This window comes from Lasioglossum baleicum, chromosome 18 (genome assembly GCF_051020765.1).
Source record: "Lasioglossum baleicum chromosome 18, iyLasBale1, whole genome shotgun sequence".
Lineage (NCBI taxonomy): Eukaryota > Metazoa > Arthropoda > Insecta > Hymenoptera > Halictidae > Lasioglossum > Lasioglossum baleicum.
In genome coordinates, this window is record NC_134946.1 from 5,575,460 (window position 1) to 5,588,576 (window position 13,117).

The following is a 13,117-nucleotide window of genomic DNA, read 5'->3' on the forward strand; positions in this document are numbered from 1 at the left end:
GATTTTAATAACATATTTAAAAAATGGCGATGGAAACAACAATGTTATGAACATTCAAGGGTGGCTTAGGGGTTTACTCATAAATCGACTCAACCACGTGGCCTAAGGTTAAAGAGACAGCAAAAAGTAATCGATTTTTCAAAAGTCGGAAACCAGAGTAGCCCCTTAAAGTCAGAACCATGTGTTGTATAAGCAAGAAGTGTCGAGCATCGTCCGAAAACCCATCTTATTGAGCGTTGACCGTGATCGGGTTGCAAGTGGGGGTTCGAGGTTGTCTGCCACGATGTGGGGGAGCAGCCTACGAGCCTACGTCTGTCAGAGTCTCTCGGAAAGGGACAAAGCTGCGCGGGGTGGGGGTAAGAGTGTAGCGAACCTCGCACACGAGGCCCGTCATTCCTAGTCGAGTTTCACCGACGCTTGCAGCGCCATTCCAGAGACTCGCTCCTCTTCTTTCTCTTTCTTCCGTTCACGCTGCCCTGTACGCAGGTTATCCCTAAATTCTGCCCCCTCCCTTCACCTATTGCTCCCACTCTCCGGACGTACACAAGCTCCCTCCAAACGGTTTCTGCGAGGCAGGGAGAAAGCGCGGAAGAAAGTCGCGAGGAAGGAAAGCAGAAGGATCAGTGCGAGCGTGTCCATTGAGCGAGCCGGTTCATTCAAAAGTTTCGTCGATAATATATTCGTGTGTGCTCGCGTGTGTATCTATTATATTCTTTCTTTTCGAATCTCTCTCTCTCTTTCTCTCTATTTCTACCCTCTCTCTCTTTCTCTTTGTCTCCTGGACAAAAGTGAATCGGAGAGCAGACTTGCAAAAGGTACACTCTGTCGAGAATGTCGCATAAGATGCACGACCAAGGAGCGCCGCCGGTTCACGGGGGCAAATTTCAGGTGAGTTCACGTTTCTCTTTTTCCCCCTTCAGCGCTTCTTTGCGCTCATCGTCGGTCGCGAAAACGACCATGTTGCGTAATAACGCGACGTGTCTTCTTAAAAATTCGCGGCGAATCTCTGACGAAACAGGTTCGCCGTGGATTAACGGTCACATAGACGGTGCGCCAGTAGAATCCAGCGAATCGGAGTATCGTTGTCGGTACAGGCTGTCGGGTTCTCGGAAACGCGGTGGTGGGGGTGGGTTTCTTTTATACGAACGCGCCCGCGTTTCTTTTTCCTTCCTGTTCAGGGCCGACGTTCAAATTTGAAATTTTCCGCGCGCTTTTAGAAACGTAACGGAGATTCAGCGAGTTTTTGGACTTGTGGCTGGGGAATGCGGGTACAGTCTCGAGGTTGGTTGAACAGGGATAATGGACATACCAATGCTCGAGTAGTATAATTTTCTTGATGGAATGAAAATTTATTTTTAGTATTGGGTATTTTCAGTCGACTTATTGAACTTGTTTTTAGTGGCCATCCTTGTTGGTTTACTTAGTGTTGTAATGTGTTTGAAGAGATTCGCAATTGTTGATGTTATACTGTTTTCTAAAAACGTCGAACTTTCGAACTTGTTTTCTGTCGATGACTATTTTCATCTTCTATGAGCTCTTTTAAATAATAATGAATTCGAACAGATTTGCAATTATCACGCGACCATGTACAGTACTCTTAAAAACGTCGATTTCTTAATCATTCTCCTCCTTACTCTTTCTTTTTAAAGCTAATTATTCCAGCTTCTAATCCGTTCGTAAATAGGATTATAACGAATTCGCGTAGGCTTACAATTATCGCACGATGTACAGTCTCTTCCAAACGTTTCGAATTCTTTCAAAGTAGTTGTTCTCTCTCAATAAGACATTTATTTGTAAATGTTCAACTAAATTTTAAATATATGATAACTACTTAATGATATATCCTTTTTGGGAACATTAGAAAATGTTCACTTTCTGCCGGGAGTGTACCAATGTAATGCTTATTATTATTATATAGTTGATTATTAATCATTTTCAACAGTAATCAATAATCATCATGATAAATAATTTTTATTAAATCTTCTTTTGAACACTGAAGGATATTTGTGAGGTAGTATACAGAACAATGATTTACACAGAGTGTTACAAAGATTGAAATTTCATGACTTGTTCGAAAATTATAACTATAATTATGTAGTACGAATTATTGCATATCTATTTGCATATCATCTTGTGACTCCAATCAAAAATCATAATGCTGAGATTGATAAAGGATCACATTTTTAGTACATATTTTTGTTATGTATAATAATCTACTAAAAAAAATTGTATCCTTATTTGATCAGACGAAGAATATTGCAATTATTGTAATAGCTGCTCGACCCCGGTAACGCTTTCATTTTAGAGAATAATCATGCATACGTTATCGCAAATAATGAAATACGTGTGCTCGAAGGTTACGTAAACCACCTGAGAAGCAAAGAGCAATTGCAGAACTAAATATTTACGGTGCGAGCATATCTCAGCTTGCAAACACCGACGGCCAGATCCATCGCGGCACAGTTAAACAATCGTGGAGTGTTGTAAATGTTGCATTTGTTTAAAAGGTGTTGCACTTTTGGGTGCAAACTCTAGAAAGCCTGGGAACCGACGCACAATTCATGCATGTTTTACATATCGCCATGTTTGAAGAGCGCGCGCTCAACATTTGCATGTACAGCACGGGTAAAAAGTTTATTGCGAAATTGGCAAATTCGCTTCATCATTTAAATATTAACAAATTATCCAAGCTTAAATGAAAATGAATAATTGATCAGTTTACATCATCTTCTAATAATCGGCAAAATATTAAATGCTAAATCAGAACCAAGAATGACTGATATAAATATTTATAGAGATTATGGATTTATTTAAATTTGAATGGAATTATATAAATGATCAGACAATATTGAATAATCTTTAGTTTAAAGGTGTACGTCAAACGGACAGTATCTCGTTCACAAACAAAATACGACGTCTTTCGCAAGAAATAGAAGCTGAATGGAAAATTAAAATCGCGCTAGATCGATCACGATCGCAGATATAAAAAGATTGTGCGAAACTAAATTTTGCATTTTCTAGTGACAGAATTTCCTATGTAAATAGATTTTTGAAAAGTCGATTTTTTGGAAACGATCTGCTAAAGGGTACAACATTTTCGTGAGTAAACGCCATTAAATGTTGATTTAAAGTTAATTTTGGATTGAAATTTTGGTGTTTGCGGTACCTGGCCACGGGTTTCGGCCGTCGCATGTACCAAACGCGGCGCCGCAATCGCGACGCACATCGAGCGTTGACTCAGCAAGGAGTCATTCCAACCTGAATTAAATGTTACGTGGAATTGATAAAAGGAGGTCATGATGCGAAAGCAGCCGCGAAAAGTACGTTTCGACGCGTGTCGCTGAGCGTTGCGCTATCTTGTCGTTGTTATCGCTTTTTCATTCCTTTTCGCCACACGTGCTTTGGCTACTTTGCATTGTTACTCAACCGTGGAGTCGTCAATTCCACAGACCGATCACAGTCCACTTTTGACCCAAATCGGATTTGTTTAAGCATTCTACAATCAGCTGCATGCATTTTTCTGGATAAACTACAACAGTTTTACCAACTCAAAATTGCAAATGGAGATTAGTAAACTGGCACAGTTTTTAAAAAATTAAAAGAGTATTAGTGGACTTGCGGATCTTTATGCAAAATCGTCTGTACTGATTGCACGAAACAGGAGGCAAATAGAAATTTATTTATTTCATTAATAATTCCAATCGGAACTAATTCAGGAAAAAAGTTACCCCCTCTTTCTGTCAGTACCGGACACATGCAAGAAGGGGGAGGTAGAGTGGGGACACGACTTTGATTCCAATCGATTGCAAATGATGTAATGTTGTTAAATCGTTTTAGTGCTTTATGTTTCACTTGATTTTTTGTCATAGATCGATAAAATCCATAGTTTAAATTTTTTAAATTGAAAATTGTAGTATTCATATGACACCTTAGAAAGTGAATTTTTAGTATATGAAATATATACAAATCATAGTTTGTGTAGACCTGAAACGTCCTTATATTTTTCTAAAAATCATAATTCTAATATGTTCGGTCGAGAAGCATGTTTCTAAGTCAATAAACTGTGCTGTTTACTTTGAATGCACAGGATATGGTTTCTCAATTCGAATAGGTTAAAGATGAGTAGTTCATTCGTGGAGAAGACGATACATTTGATAATGTAATCGTGATAAAAGCGATCGAATCCGTTGCAATGCAACAAGTTGTACCGACACAATCGCGCTACTTGAATGACTCTCAATACCCAGAAACGAATCGAGCTGGCGTCAATGATGACTTCATTCTCGTGAGTCGTCTATTCAAGAATCTCTGCAAGTCACTGATTGGCAAAAAAAAAAAAATGGAAAATCGTCATATTATCTGTACGATCAATCATCCTCTTATCAGAACATAATGTACTTGAGAATATGCTGGGTTACAGTGTCCTGATTAGGTCAGGGTTAGATTTTTATTTATCGGATGCATTCATTAATCATATAAGAATCGTGCAAGAAATATTTTATGGTGGGGGTTACACGAAGTAACGACATTCATAAATGATTTATAAACAGTTGTGTGTAGACATGGAAAGAAATAGCGTTTTGCTTGAACAGTTTATATTCCTCGGGACATTTTGTTAGAAATAATTAATTTAGGAGGTACTCTAGTATACTCATGGAAATTATGTCTCTGACAAGATCTGAAATTTTGTATCCCAGTGTATGTATTCCTTGAAACCATTGAACTTTCATTCACAACATTGGTCGCTACCACCAACAGTTCTGCAGATATTCGAGGTAAATGATCGGTTGCAAATTAGACACCCGGTAGATAGTCCACGAATGAGAGCCAGAGACCTAGAAAGAAGCGAACCTCCCCATTACAGACATTAACAATGGAAGGTAGTCGGACCAGAAGTCTTCAGGTGGGGGGGGGGGGGGTGAATTCGCCAAAGCCCACAGCCGGTTACACTTCCTATGTAATAGCGAATGGAGGGGCGGGACAAAGGACCTTGCGTGGAGAGATTTCTCTAGCGAAGTTTGGAGAAACCGGCAGCACGCAAAACAGCCTTTTAGAGGGGGCCCCCTATTCGAACCAGTTTTTTCGTTGTCGATGCGATGATCCCCCCGCCCCCCAACTTTCGCAAAATCGGATGATTGTAACGGACCTTTTTCTTTCCTAATCGAAACTGACACGAGGTCTACCCGAAGATTTATCATTGGCAACATGACGGTGTTTTTGTAATTACACAGTGAATTTAGATCTTTTTTTGTTTATTTGCCTGCGGAATGGTTGTGTATCCATAGGTAGATCATTTTTAATCATTCTTAATGGTAATTCGGATTTAACTTTTTCTCCATTGACATATATTCATGAATTTTTATTACTCAATGGTTGAGGGTAATCTGTTAAATAGTCTCCAAATGTGTCTAATGGTATATAAATAATATTAAATTTTTTTTCATCGATATATCTGTTTGGTAAAAAATTGAATAAAAACAAATCAATGATGAAATTTTTTATCGAATCGCTTTCAGTAATTTATTGTTGTTCACGTCTGTAGATCGTTTCTGACGGTTATTGAAATTTTAATTTAACTCATCGGCTGCGTTGAATATTGTTGTGATTTTCGAATTACGATAAAATGGATTACGTTTCAACAGCCTGTCCTCGAAAACGGTACTTTGCCTCGATATTCGCACGCAATCGGCACGATTGCCGTTGAACTCCTCCCATGAAGGTCCTCGTTGCAAGGACGTTACGCTCCCGAGCGTTTCCTGTCTCCAGAGGACAGAAACGAACGGTCTCGCGCGAGTACACGTGCGTTTTGTGTGTATCTTTGGTAACCACGTTTCCGGAAGACAGCCACGACGGCCGAGATCTCAAGAGAAAAACATCTTTGGAATTTCCAAACAAATAAATTTTTCCACGGAACTGTTAGTGTACGGCAATAAAGTTTCCTAGTTATGTAAAAGCAGAAAAGACATGCCAATTAAAATGTGTTTAAAAAGAACATGCTTTAGGTAGACCAAAGCATACCACTTAAATACAGGGTAGCCTAAAAGTGCACAAATTAGATAGGGTTACAAAACTGCAGATTACATCTCGGTAAAAATTATATTAAATAATATCAAAAGGAAGATACAAAATTTAGATATGTTTTATTAAAGAAGTGCAATGTAGAATTCGAATAGAAGCCACCAAAAATTTGTCCCGGTAGGCAGCACAACGTGGTCGACCGGATACTTTTGTACGGAACTGTATGTCCACCGAGTGCGTTGGGGTGGGAGAGAACCGTGCACGTGTAGTCTAGTGTTAAACCGCCATTCAGCGCTCGGGATCAGTAGAAAAAGGGTTTGTGGTGGTGGTAGTCAGCGTTGTGGGGGCACCATGCGTTCGGTTATGGGAGAGGAGAAAGAGGAGGAGGGGGCCAAGACAAAAAAGAACATGAGCCCTACTGGTGGGGGTAAAGGAAAGGTGTTGAACGAGGAAATTTCCATGACGTAGCGACATCCATAGTCGTCGGAAATTGCTTACGGACACGGGTTACTTGTTGGGCAGGATTGGAGCAGGATTATTCGGCGGCTAAGTTCCGCGACGTTGAACAATAGGTGGACAATCTACCGGGCGTTAGAAACGATTTGTATAATTTTTTCTTTAAAATAGTACTGCAGCGTTTGTGGAGATTTTATAAAAAAGAATATTTCAATTAAAACCCAGGTTTACTGCCACACCATTGCTCTTAAAAAAAGTCGGACAAAATCAAAACAACTTATTTAATAATTCAAGAATCGAAAAGACAAAAAAAGTTTATTAAACAATTTCTCATAAACATATTCTTGTAGCTTCGATAATTATGATTGAAAAAATCAGATCCACCCGCTAGTGTTCTAGTGTCAACATTGAATTTTATTGAATACAATAGAGTCCTGTTACAGCACGATCAAAAAATTGTTTAAAAATCCTAATCTAAATTATACTTGCAAGGTGTATGATATTAAATGCATTCCGAGATTAACTGGCTTCGAGTTCTAAGAAGATAGTAGTTTACGATTTCATAGAAAAAACATTTTCCATATTGTTCCTTAGGATTTACGTATTGGACAATGACGCTTGTGTTCAATGTCCCTCAATCTCCATAAATTAGTTATATCTAAACACGTGTTAAATACACAGACAGTAAGTGTATAGTAAATGCACCGGGAATTGTTTAAAAACGCTGTGACCTACGTCACATATGTATAAAGTCTATGCAAACAATTTTATGATCACGTTGTGCAAGAGTCTATTGTAAAGTATTAAAAAATACGGTGTATGATATTTGTATAGCTAGTGCAGACAGTTGTTAGTAGATCAGACGTTTAGTGCTAAAAATGACTAACGTTTTACTTCGTTGTGATGTATTAATAGCGGCGAATGACTCGGACAGTTATGCCAGCATTTAGTACGTGTTTAGGTGTATATCAGACTAATTTATGGCGATGGAGGGAAATTGAACACAAGCGTCATTCTTCATATGTAAATCCTAAGGAAAAATGAGGAAAATGTTTTTTCTATGAAACCGTAAACTACTATCTTCTTAGAACCCGAAACCAGTTAATCTCGGAATGCATTTAGTATGATATACACCTTGCATGTAATTTAGATTAGAATTTCCGCTAAAGGATTATGTAGATTATTCTGGTTCAGTGTCGTCCAGCGGATTTCTACGGGCAAGGGCAGTGTTGCCAGAACAGGGGAATTGACTCGAATGGAGGGGAAAAGGTTACCCCCTCTCAGTACCGGATAGTCACGTGACATTGTGACATATGCGCTTTGAGTGGAAGACTTAATCTGGCCGAGGGCACTCGCCTATGTCTGCGGGTGCAAAGTCGCGGGTTAGAATGATGTCACCATTTATGAAGCGGAATGAGAAGGTGTGGCTTATTTGCTCGCCGATTTGTTTGCACTTCGGAGAGCCTAATGCGCTACTTAGACAATGGCAATGATTGTGGCATTGATCTAGTGCTGCCGAACAAGAATAAAAGAGATGTAAAAAAATTTATCTAAACCAATTAACAGAAAAATTAGAGAGAGAGAGAGAGAAATTTGTATTCAGTGTACAGAAAACCGAAATAAATTTTGAAATAAAGTAGGACCTCGATTAACCGGATCCCGATTATAAACAAATATGAATTTAAATATGATTAATGATCATTGATTATATTATAAAGGGAAATAAATAAAAAATAGAATAAAATAAAAAATTTATTTTGGATTGTAATGCGCATTTTAATTATTTCCTCGGGTCTCGATTACGATTCCATCGGGCTGTTTGTCTCCCGATCAAGACGGTGAATCGAGGTGCTACTGTATATAGTTCAATTGATTGCGTGTTCAATTTATAGAAATTCGAACGAAAATAGAGGCGAAAAAATAGATCGAGTAAAAGTACGACTGCCTAGAAAAAAAGGGGAACCGTGACACGCAACGGTACACGGGACTGTTACATCCGGATACGAAGAACAAAGAGAAATTGTCAGCCGCGACACGTGCGATAAAAGAGCAACACTTGGTAGAAAGCTTGAGAACTAGACAAAATTTTCTCAACACATCTATATTAACACAACATATTAACACTACAAAATTTCTGTCAACAATAAATAAATTCATTCGAAGAAAATCATAAATAATCTTGTTGCAACTTTCTCTGTTACATGATTCGATACCTCATATGAAAGATTTAATTTGCTGGAATAAGAAATTATTTATTAGGACTGCAGATAATTTATTTGGATAAAATAATTCTCAACTCTGGCTTGTGTAGAGGGTGTAAAATATTGCGTTGGCAGTTAGGCAGGGAAAGAAGGATGTTCGATCCAGGATTGGGGAGAGGTCAGCGGTCGCAAAGTAGTCGAAGTCACGCGAACGCGTCTGGAGTTCGTTCGTCTAGCATGCCAGCAACGCGACATGTACCGGATGTCTAGAAAGTTTCTACTGTATCCAGTGAAAATCAAATTTCAATTTGCGCTAGCTATTTCCAATTTTTTTCAAAAAGACCGACTCGTAGGCTACTTTGAGGGAAACGCCAGCCATATATCCACTAGATATATCCATTAGGTAATTCCGCTAGATATATTCATTAGATACGTGGACGACTACATACGACGAAAAGCAAGGAAACAGTGAGTGTATGATTGTTTTAAAGACTTGTTTGGCAATGAAGTTATCAGGCCTCTTGGAAAAATGTATCATCAATCGATTAGTCCAAGGTTTACCGTAGACCTCGCAATTCCTAACGCAAAATCGTCAATTATTGGGAAACCGGACGAGAAATGCTTGAAAGGCAAACATTATCGAGCTGGATAACAGCTGTATAACAGCTGGATTTGATAGTCCATTAAACTCGTAATTTAATCTTGAGATTGAGTCACCAACGATTGACGTGTGGCGTAGAACTGGAATACTGTTGTTCGGACAGCGGTAAATTTTAGGTAAACAGGGGTGTGACAGTCGATAACTAAGGATAATTTTTTATTTTATTTGGAATATTGTAGTATCTTTTAAAAATCTAGCATCAACTTTCTACTTCAACATTCCAGTCTTCAAATTAATCTCAATTTTTGGGGGAGCTGAGATAATAGTCCACAGGGCAATCTACTCATGTTCACACTCTTTAGGGATGAATAATTCGAGATTTTTGTTGTTTACCATATAAGTTAATTTACCATTTTTGCACTGACTTCTCTAGTTCCCAACGATAGAGTTTATATCCTCTGAAATCTAGTTCTAACTCGATATCTCAGACTTCAGGTCCTATATCTCCTAAAAATACAAACACCCAGAATAGACATAGTATCTTTGCCCCCTCTAGCATAGAACTCCAAAGGGGCGGCGTTTTGTTGTTCTGAAGTGCTTCTATTCTGGAGCGATGTAAAAGAATCTGAATTATTTTGATGAAACAAGGTTATCTACGTTGTCCTTCCTCTATAAATTGCTTCAGTGGGCGAGATTTCGTTGATCTCAATATGTGTTCACGGTCAATTTAGATTTTAGATTTTATAAAGAAATTTTATTTTACATCGCCCTGTCTATGCAGATTCTTGATCTGCTTATGTAGAATTCCGGGATGGGCGTGGTTTTCGTTATCCCCTCTATGTAGTTAGCTTTGAATAGGCGTGGCTTCACTGCTCTCAAATGTACCGCAGGACAATTCCCATTTGTATCTGATTTAAATAATCTAGAAGAACTTTCACCGTTATTTTTTTTTTTATTGAATTCGTGATAGAAGACTATTTGTCCTAATATTTCTGTGTATAGGGCTGGGCATGGTTTAGTGGCCCCTGACATTCGTGGAGGCAGGACAATGATCCTAACGACAATTAATCCAAAGTAGACTCAGTACATATGTATCTTCTAGAAATCTGGTCCTATACAATGCTCCGAAGTGGGTGTGGTTCGATGGCCCCTCAGTATCAATAGAGGGCAATCTGAAGCACAAAATACAATATAATTTAAGGGGCGTGGCGTTATTGCCCTTGATTTTTTCATAGTCGGCCTAGTATCTCGACTCCACAACATTCTTTCAAAATCTTCAACTTCTCATATGAACTGAAATAAGGCGCAGCGGCCTCGTCGCTTTTGTCGGAGCCAATGGATGGCCCCACAGGGCAATCTCCGCCCACCTAATGATTAATCCCTTTCAATTAGAAACACTTGGAGACTCGACAACTAGGTGTCACGATACATGAAAACGAAAGTCTTACATGGATCGAGGAAGATGAATGACGCTCGATCGTCGCATAATGCACTCTGGATACAGTCTCGGTGACTGCACGGGTCCAGCGGGGATTATCTCGTGGTGAAATCAAGTTGAAAAGTTCAATGCTAACCAGTCTACACGCAGACTGTGTGAATAGGAGCAGCGACGGCGCGAGAAAGAGAGAGCAAGAGAGCGAAGAGTGGGTAGAGAGGGGGGTGAGGGAAGAGAGAGGTTATGCGCATGCGCCGCCGGTTGAACCCGAGGCCGGGTAATCACCGGCAGACTGTTCGATCGCCGGCCACCGAGTTCACTGGTCTCCTAGAAGTAGAAGTCACGCGAACGTGTCTCGAGACCGTTCGGATATCCTTGTCGCTTTACATATACAGCGGCTCCGTAAATATCATCGATTCAGCCGGTTGTTTCCCGTTGCCAACTGAACCTCCTTAGATCGATAACTAGCGCTATACTTACCTCGTCACGTGGCTCGGCTCTGCTGTCGATCGGGGAAACAGAATTGCATGTTTCGGCCCGAGTTTAGACGTTGTTGATGCCGGTTCTTGACTCCTTCCTTGCGTTTATATTATCGATATGTTTCAGGAAGTTTATTAGACAATGTTCTAGACAATTTATTAGACTGTAAATACCATCTTCAGCGAACATTTACTGTCTGTTGTACATTAACTAATGTATAAAACTAATATTAACACTGTAAGTAAACCAAGGAACCACCCTTGTCAAGATCCTCCGACATATTTGGGACACCCTGTATAGTCACCACCATGTTCTACAATTGTATTCCAATATTTTATATTTTATGAAATGTTCATTTTGTTTTAAGCTCTCTCAGAAAATTAGGCTATTATATATATTTGCAATCATTCAATGCATCGACAGAAAAATTCAACAATTTCAGTATTTTAACAAAATGAATATTATATTACCCAAAAAAAAAGTAATTTTTAGTTGACTCAACTATTGTTGGACCTTTTAGTTTAGTATAAAGACGTTGGACATTTTCGTAAAAGTTAGTCCCAAAGTCTGAGTGATATAAATGAGATTTCCGTCTGGACATGCTGGAAAGAAAGGATGCGAATTAAACGCAGATCCGATTCGCAGCTGTGGCTTCACGTTTGGTAGCTGACCGCATTGTTCAAGGCGTATTATCTTCGGCTCCAACAAAGTATTTTCACGCATACCTGGTTTTCGCGCAAAAAGTCGACCATGTAATGTTGATACTGGTTTAGATCATTTTCAGACCGCAACAAAAACCGTGTTGTATCGGATAGCGTTTATTATTACCACATTCTGTGCACAATCGACCGGTGCAGGGAGCTGTATACGTGTTATCCTTGCCGGTGGACAAATTTTTTCGCTTTCAGGGAAATCTGGCCGACAGAGTTGTATCAACAAAACGAAAAAATTGAGTAACGAGGCGGTATAATGACTGATAACTAGACTGCGGATTTGAAACTTTTATCATAGAAATAGGCGAAATAGTTTTTGCTTTTGAAAAAGTGATGTGTACCACTTTCAAAATTTTTCGAGTGTACTGCTGACAGTATTTAATGACTTTTATATTTTAACTAGCAACTATAAAGATCGTTCTGCGCGACTGGCACTGGCATAGAAATGACTGTCACTCTTAATACAAAATATGTATCATTTTCAGATAACAGAGACAGTTGTACTCGCTCCTAGATCACTGTGCTAGGTAAAAACGATGCTCTCGTTGGGAAAATGACAAAAGATTTATAGAAGTCAGACACACGGGCTGGTATTATAGTTTATTCGTGATTAGATAAGTTCGTTTTCCCATGACAGATAAGTTCGAACGTTATCACGCACTCAAACACTCGAATCGACGCCGTGAAACGCGTGTTCCCGGTGGTTTGACATTAATAATTTCGCAACAATCTCTTGCGATCTATTCGTCTCCGTTAACTCGCTGTTACCGTTACATAAAATTCAGTTTCGATTTCACTATTCTATTCTTTTTTAATTTCTGCAAAAAGTTTAAAATAAAAAAAATTCATGTTTTTTCTCTTTTTGACTCTTTTGATATAATGTTTCTCAAGTGGAAACCATTTTATGAAGATTTCTCAAACATTTTCGCAACGTCTGTGGACACTGAATTAAAAAAAAAAATATTTCGTTTAGTTCTTTTCGTAATAATTTCCTCTAATTGCCAGGATAGACTTTTATTAACGAATCGCGCTATTTTCATGATTTACTGTAATTTATCTCTGTGGCATTTTAGTTTTACAGGAAAACTTTGCGAGAATACGCAACTTCATCTAGTGGTGACACACGTTATCTTGCAGTTTGTGTTTTACAGGCGATTCCACGTATTTTAAAATCGCATGCACTTGTACGGCAGATGTGCAACAGTTGCATAAT

The 13,117-nt window shown here is 38.9% G+C and overlaps 1 protein-coding gene across 4 annotated transcripts in view; it reads left to right on the forward strand.

Moving 5' to 3' along the window:
• Positions 1-384: 384 nt before the first annotated feature.
• LOC143217794 (proton-coupled amino acid transporter-like protein pathetic) overlaps positions 385-13,117 on the forward strand; it is a 40,236-nt gene continuing 27,503 nt past the window's right edge. For 2 of the 4 annotated variants that reach the window (XM_076442420.1, XM_076442421.1), the window contains exon 1: positions 825-888. Coding sequence is in view for 1 of the 4 variants with exons in the window: in XM_076442419.1 (XP_076298534.1) it covers positions 832-888 (57 nt within the window). In the remaining 3 variants the exon portion in view is untranslated. Of the gene's footprint in view, positions 889-13,117 lie in introns of all 4 variants that reach the window. The other 2 variants (XM_076442419.1, XM_076442422.1) reach the window with 2 other exon arrangements.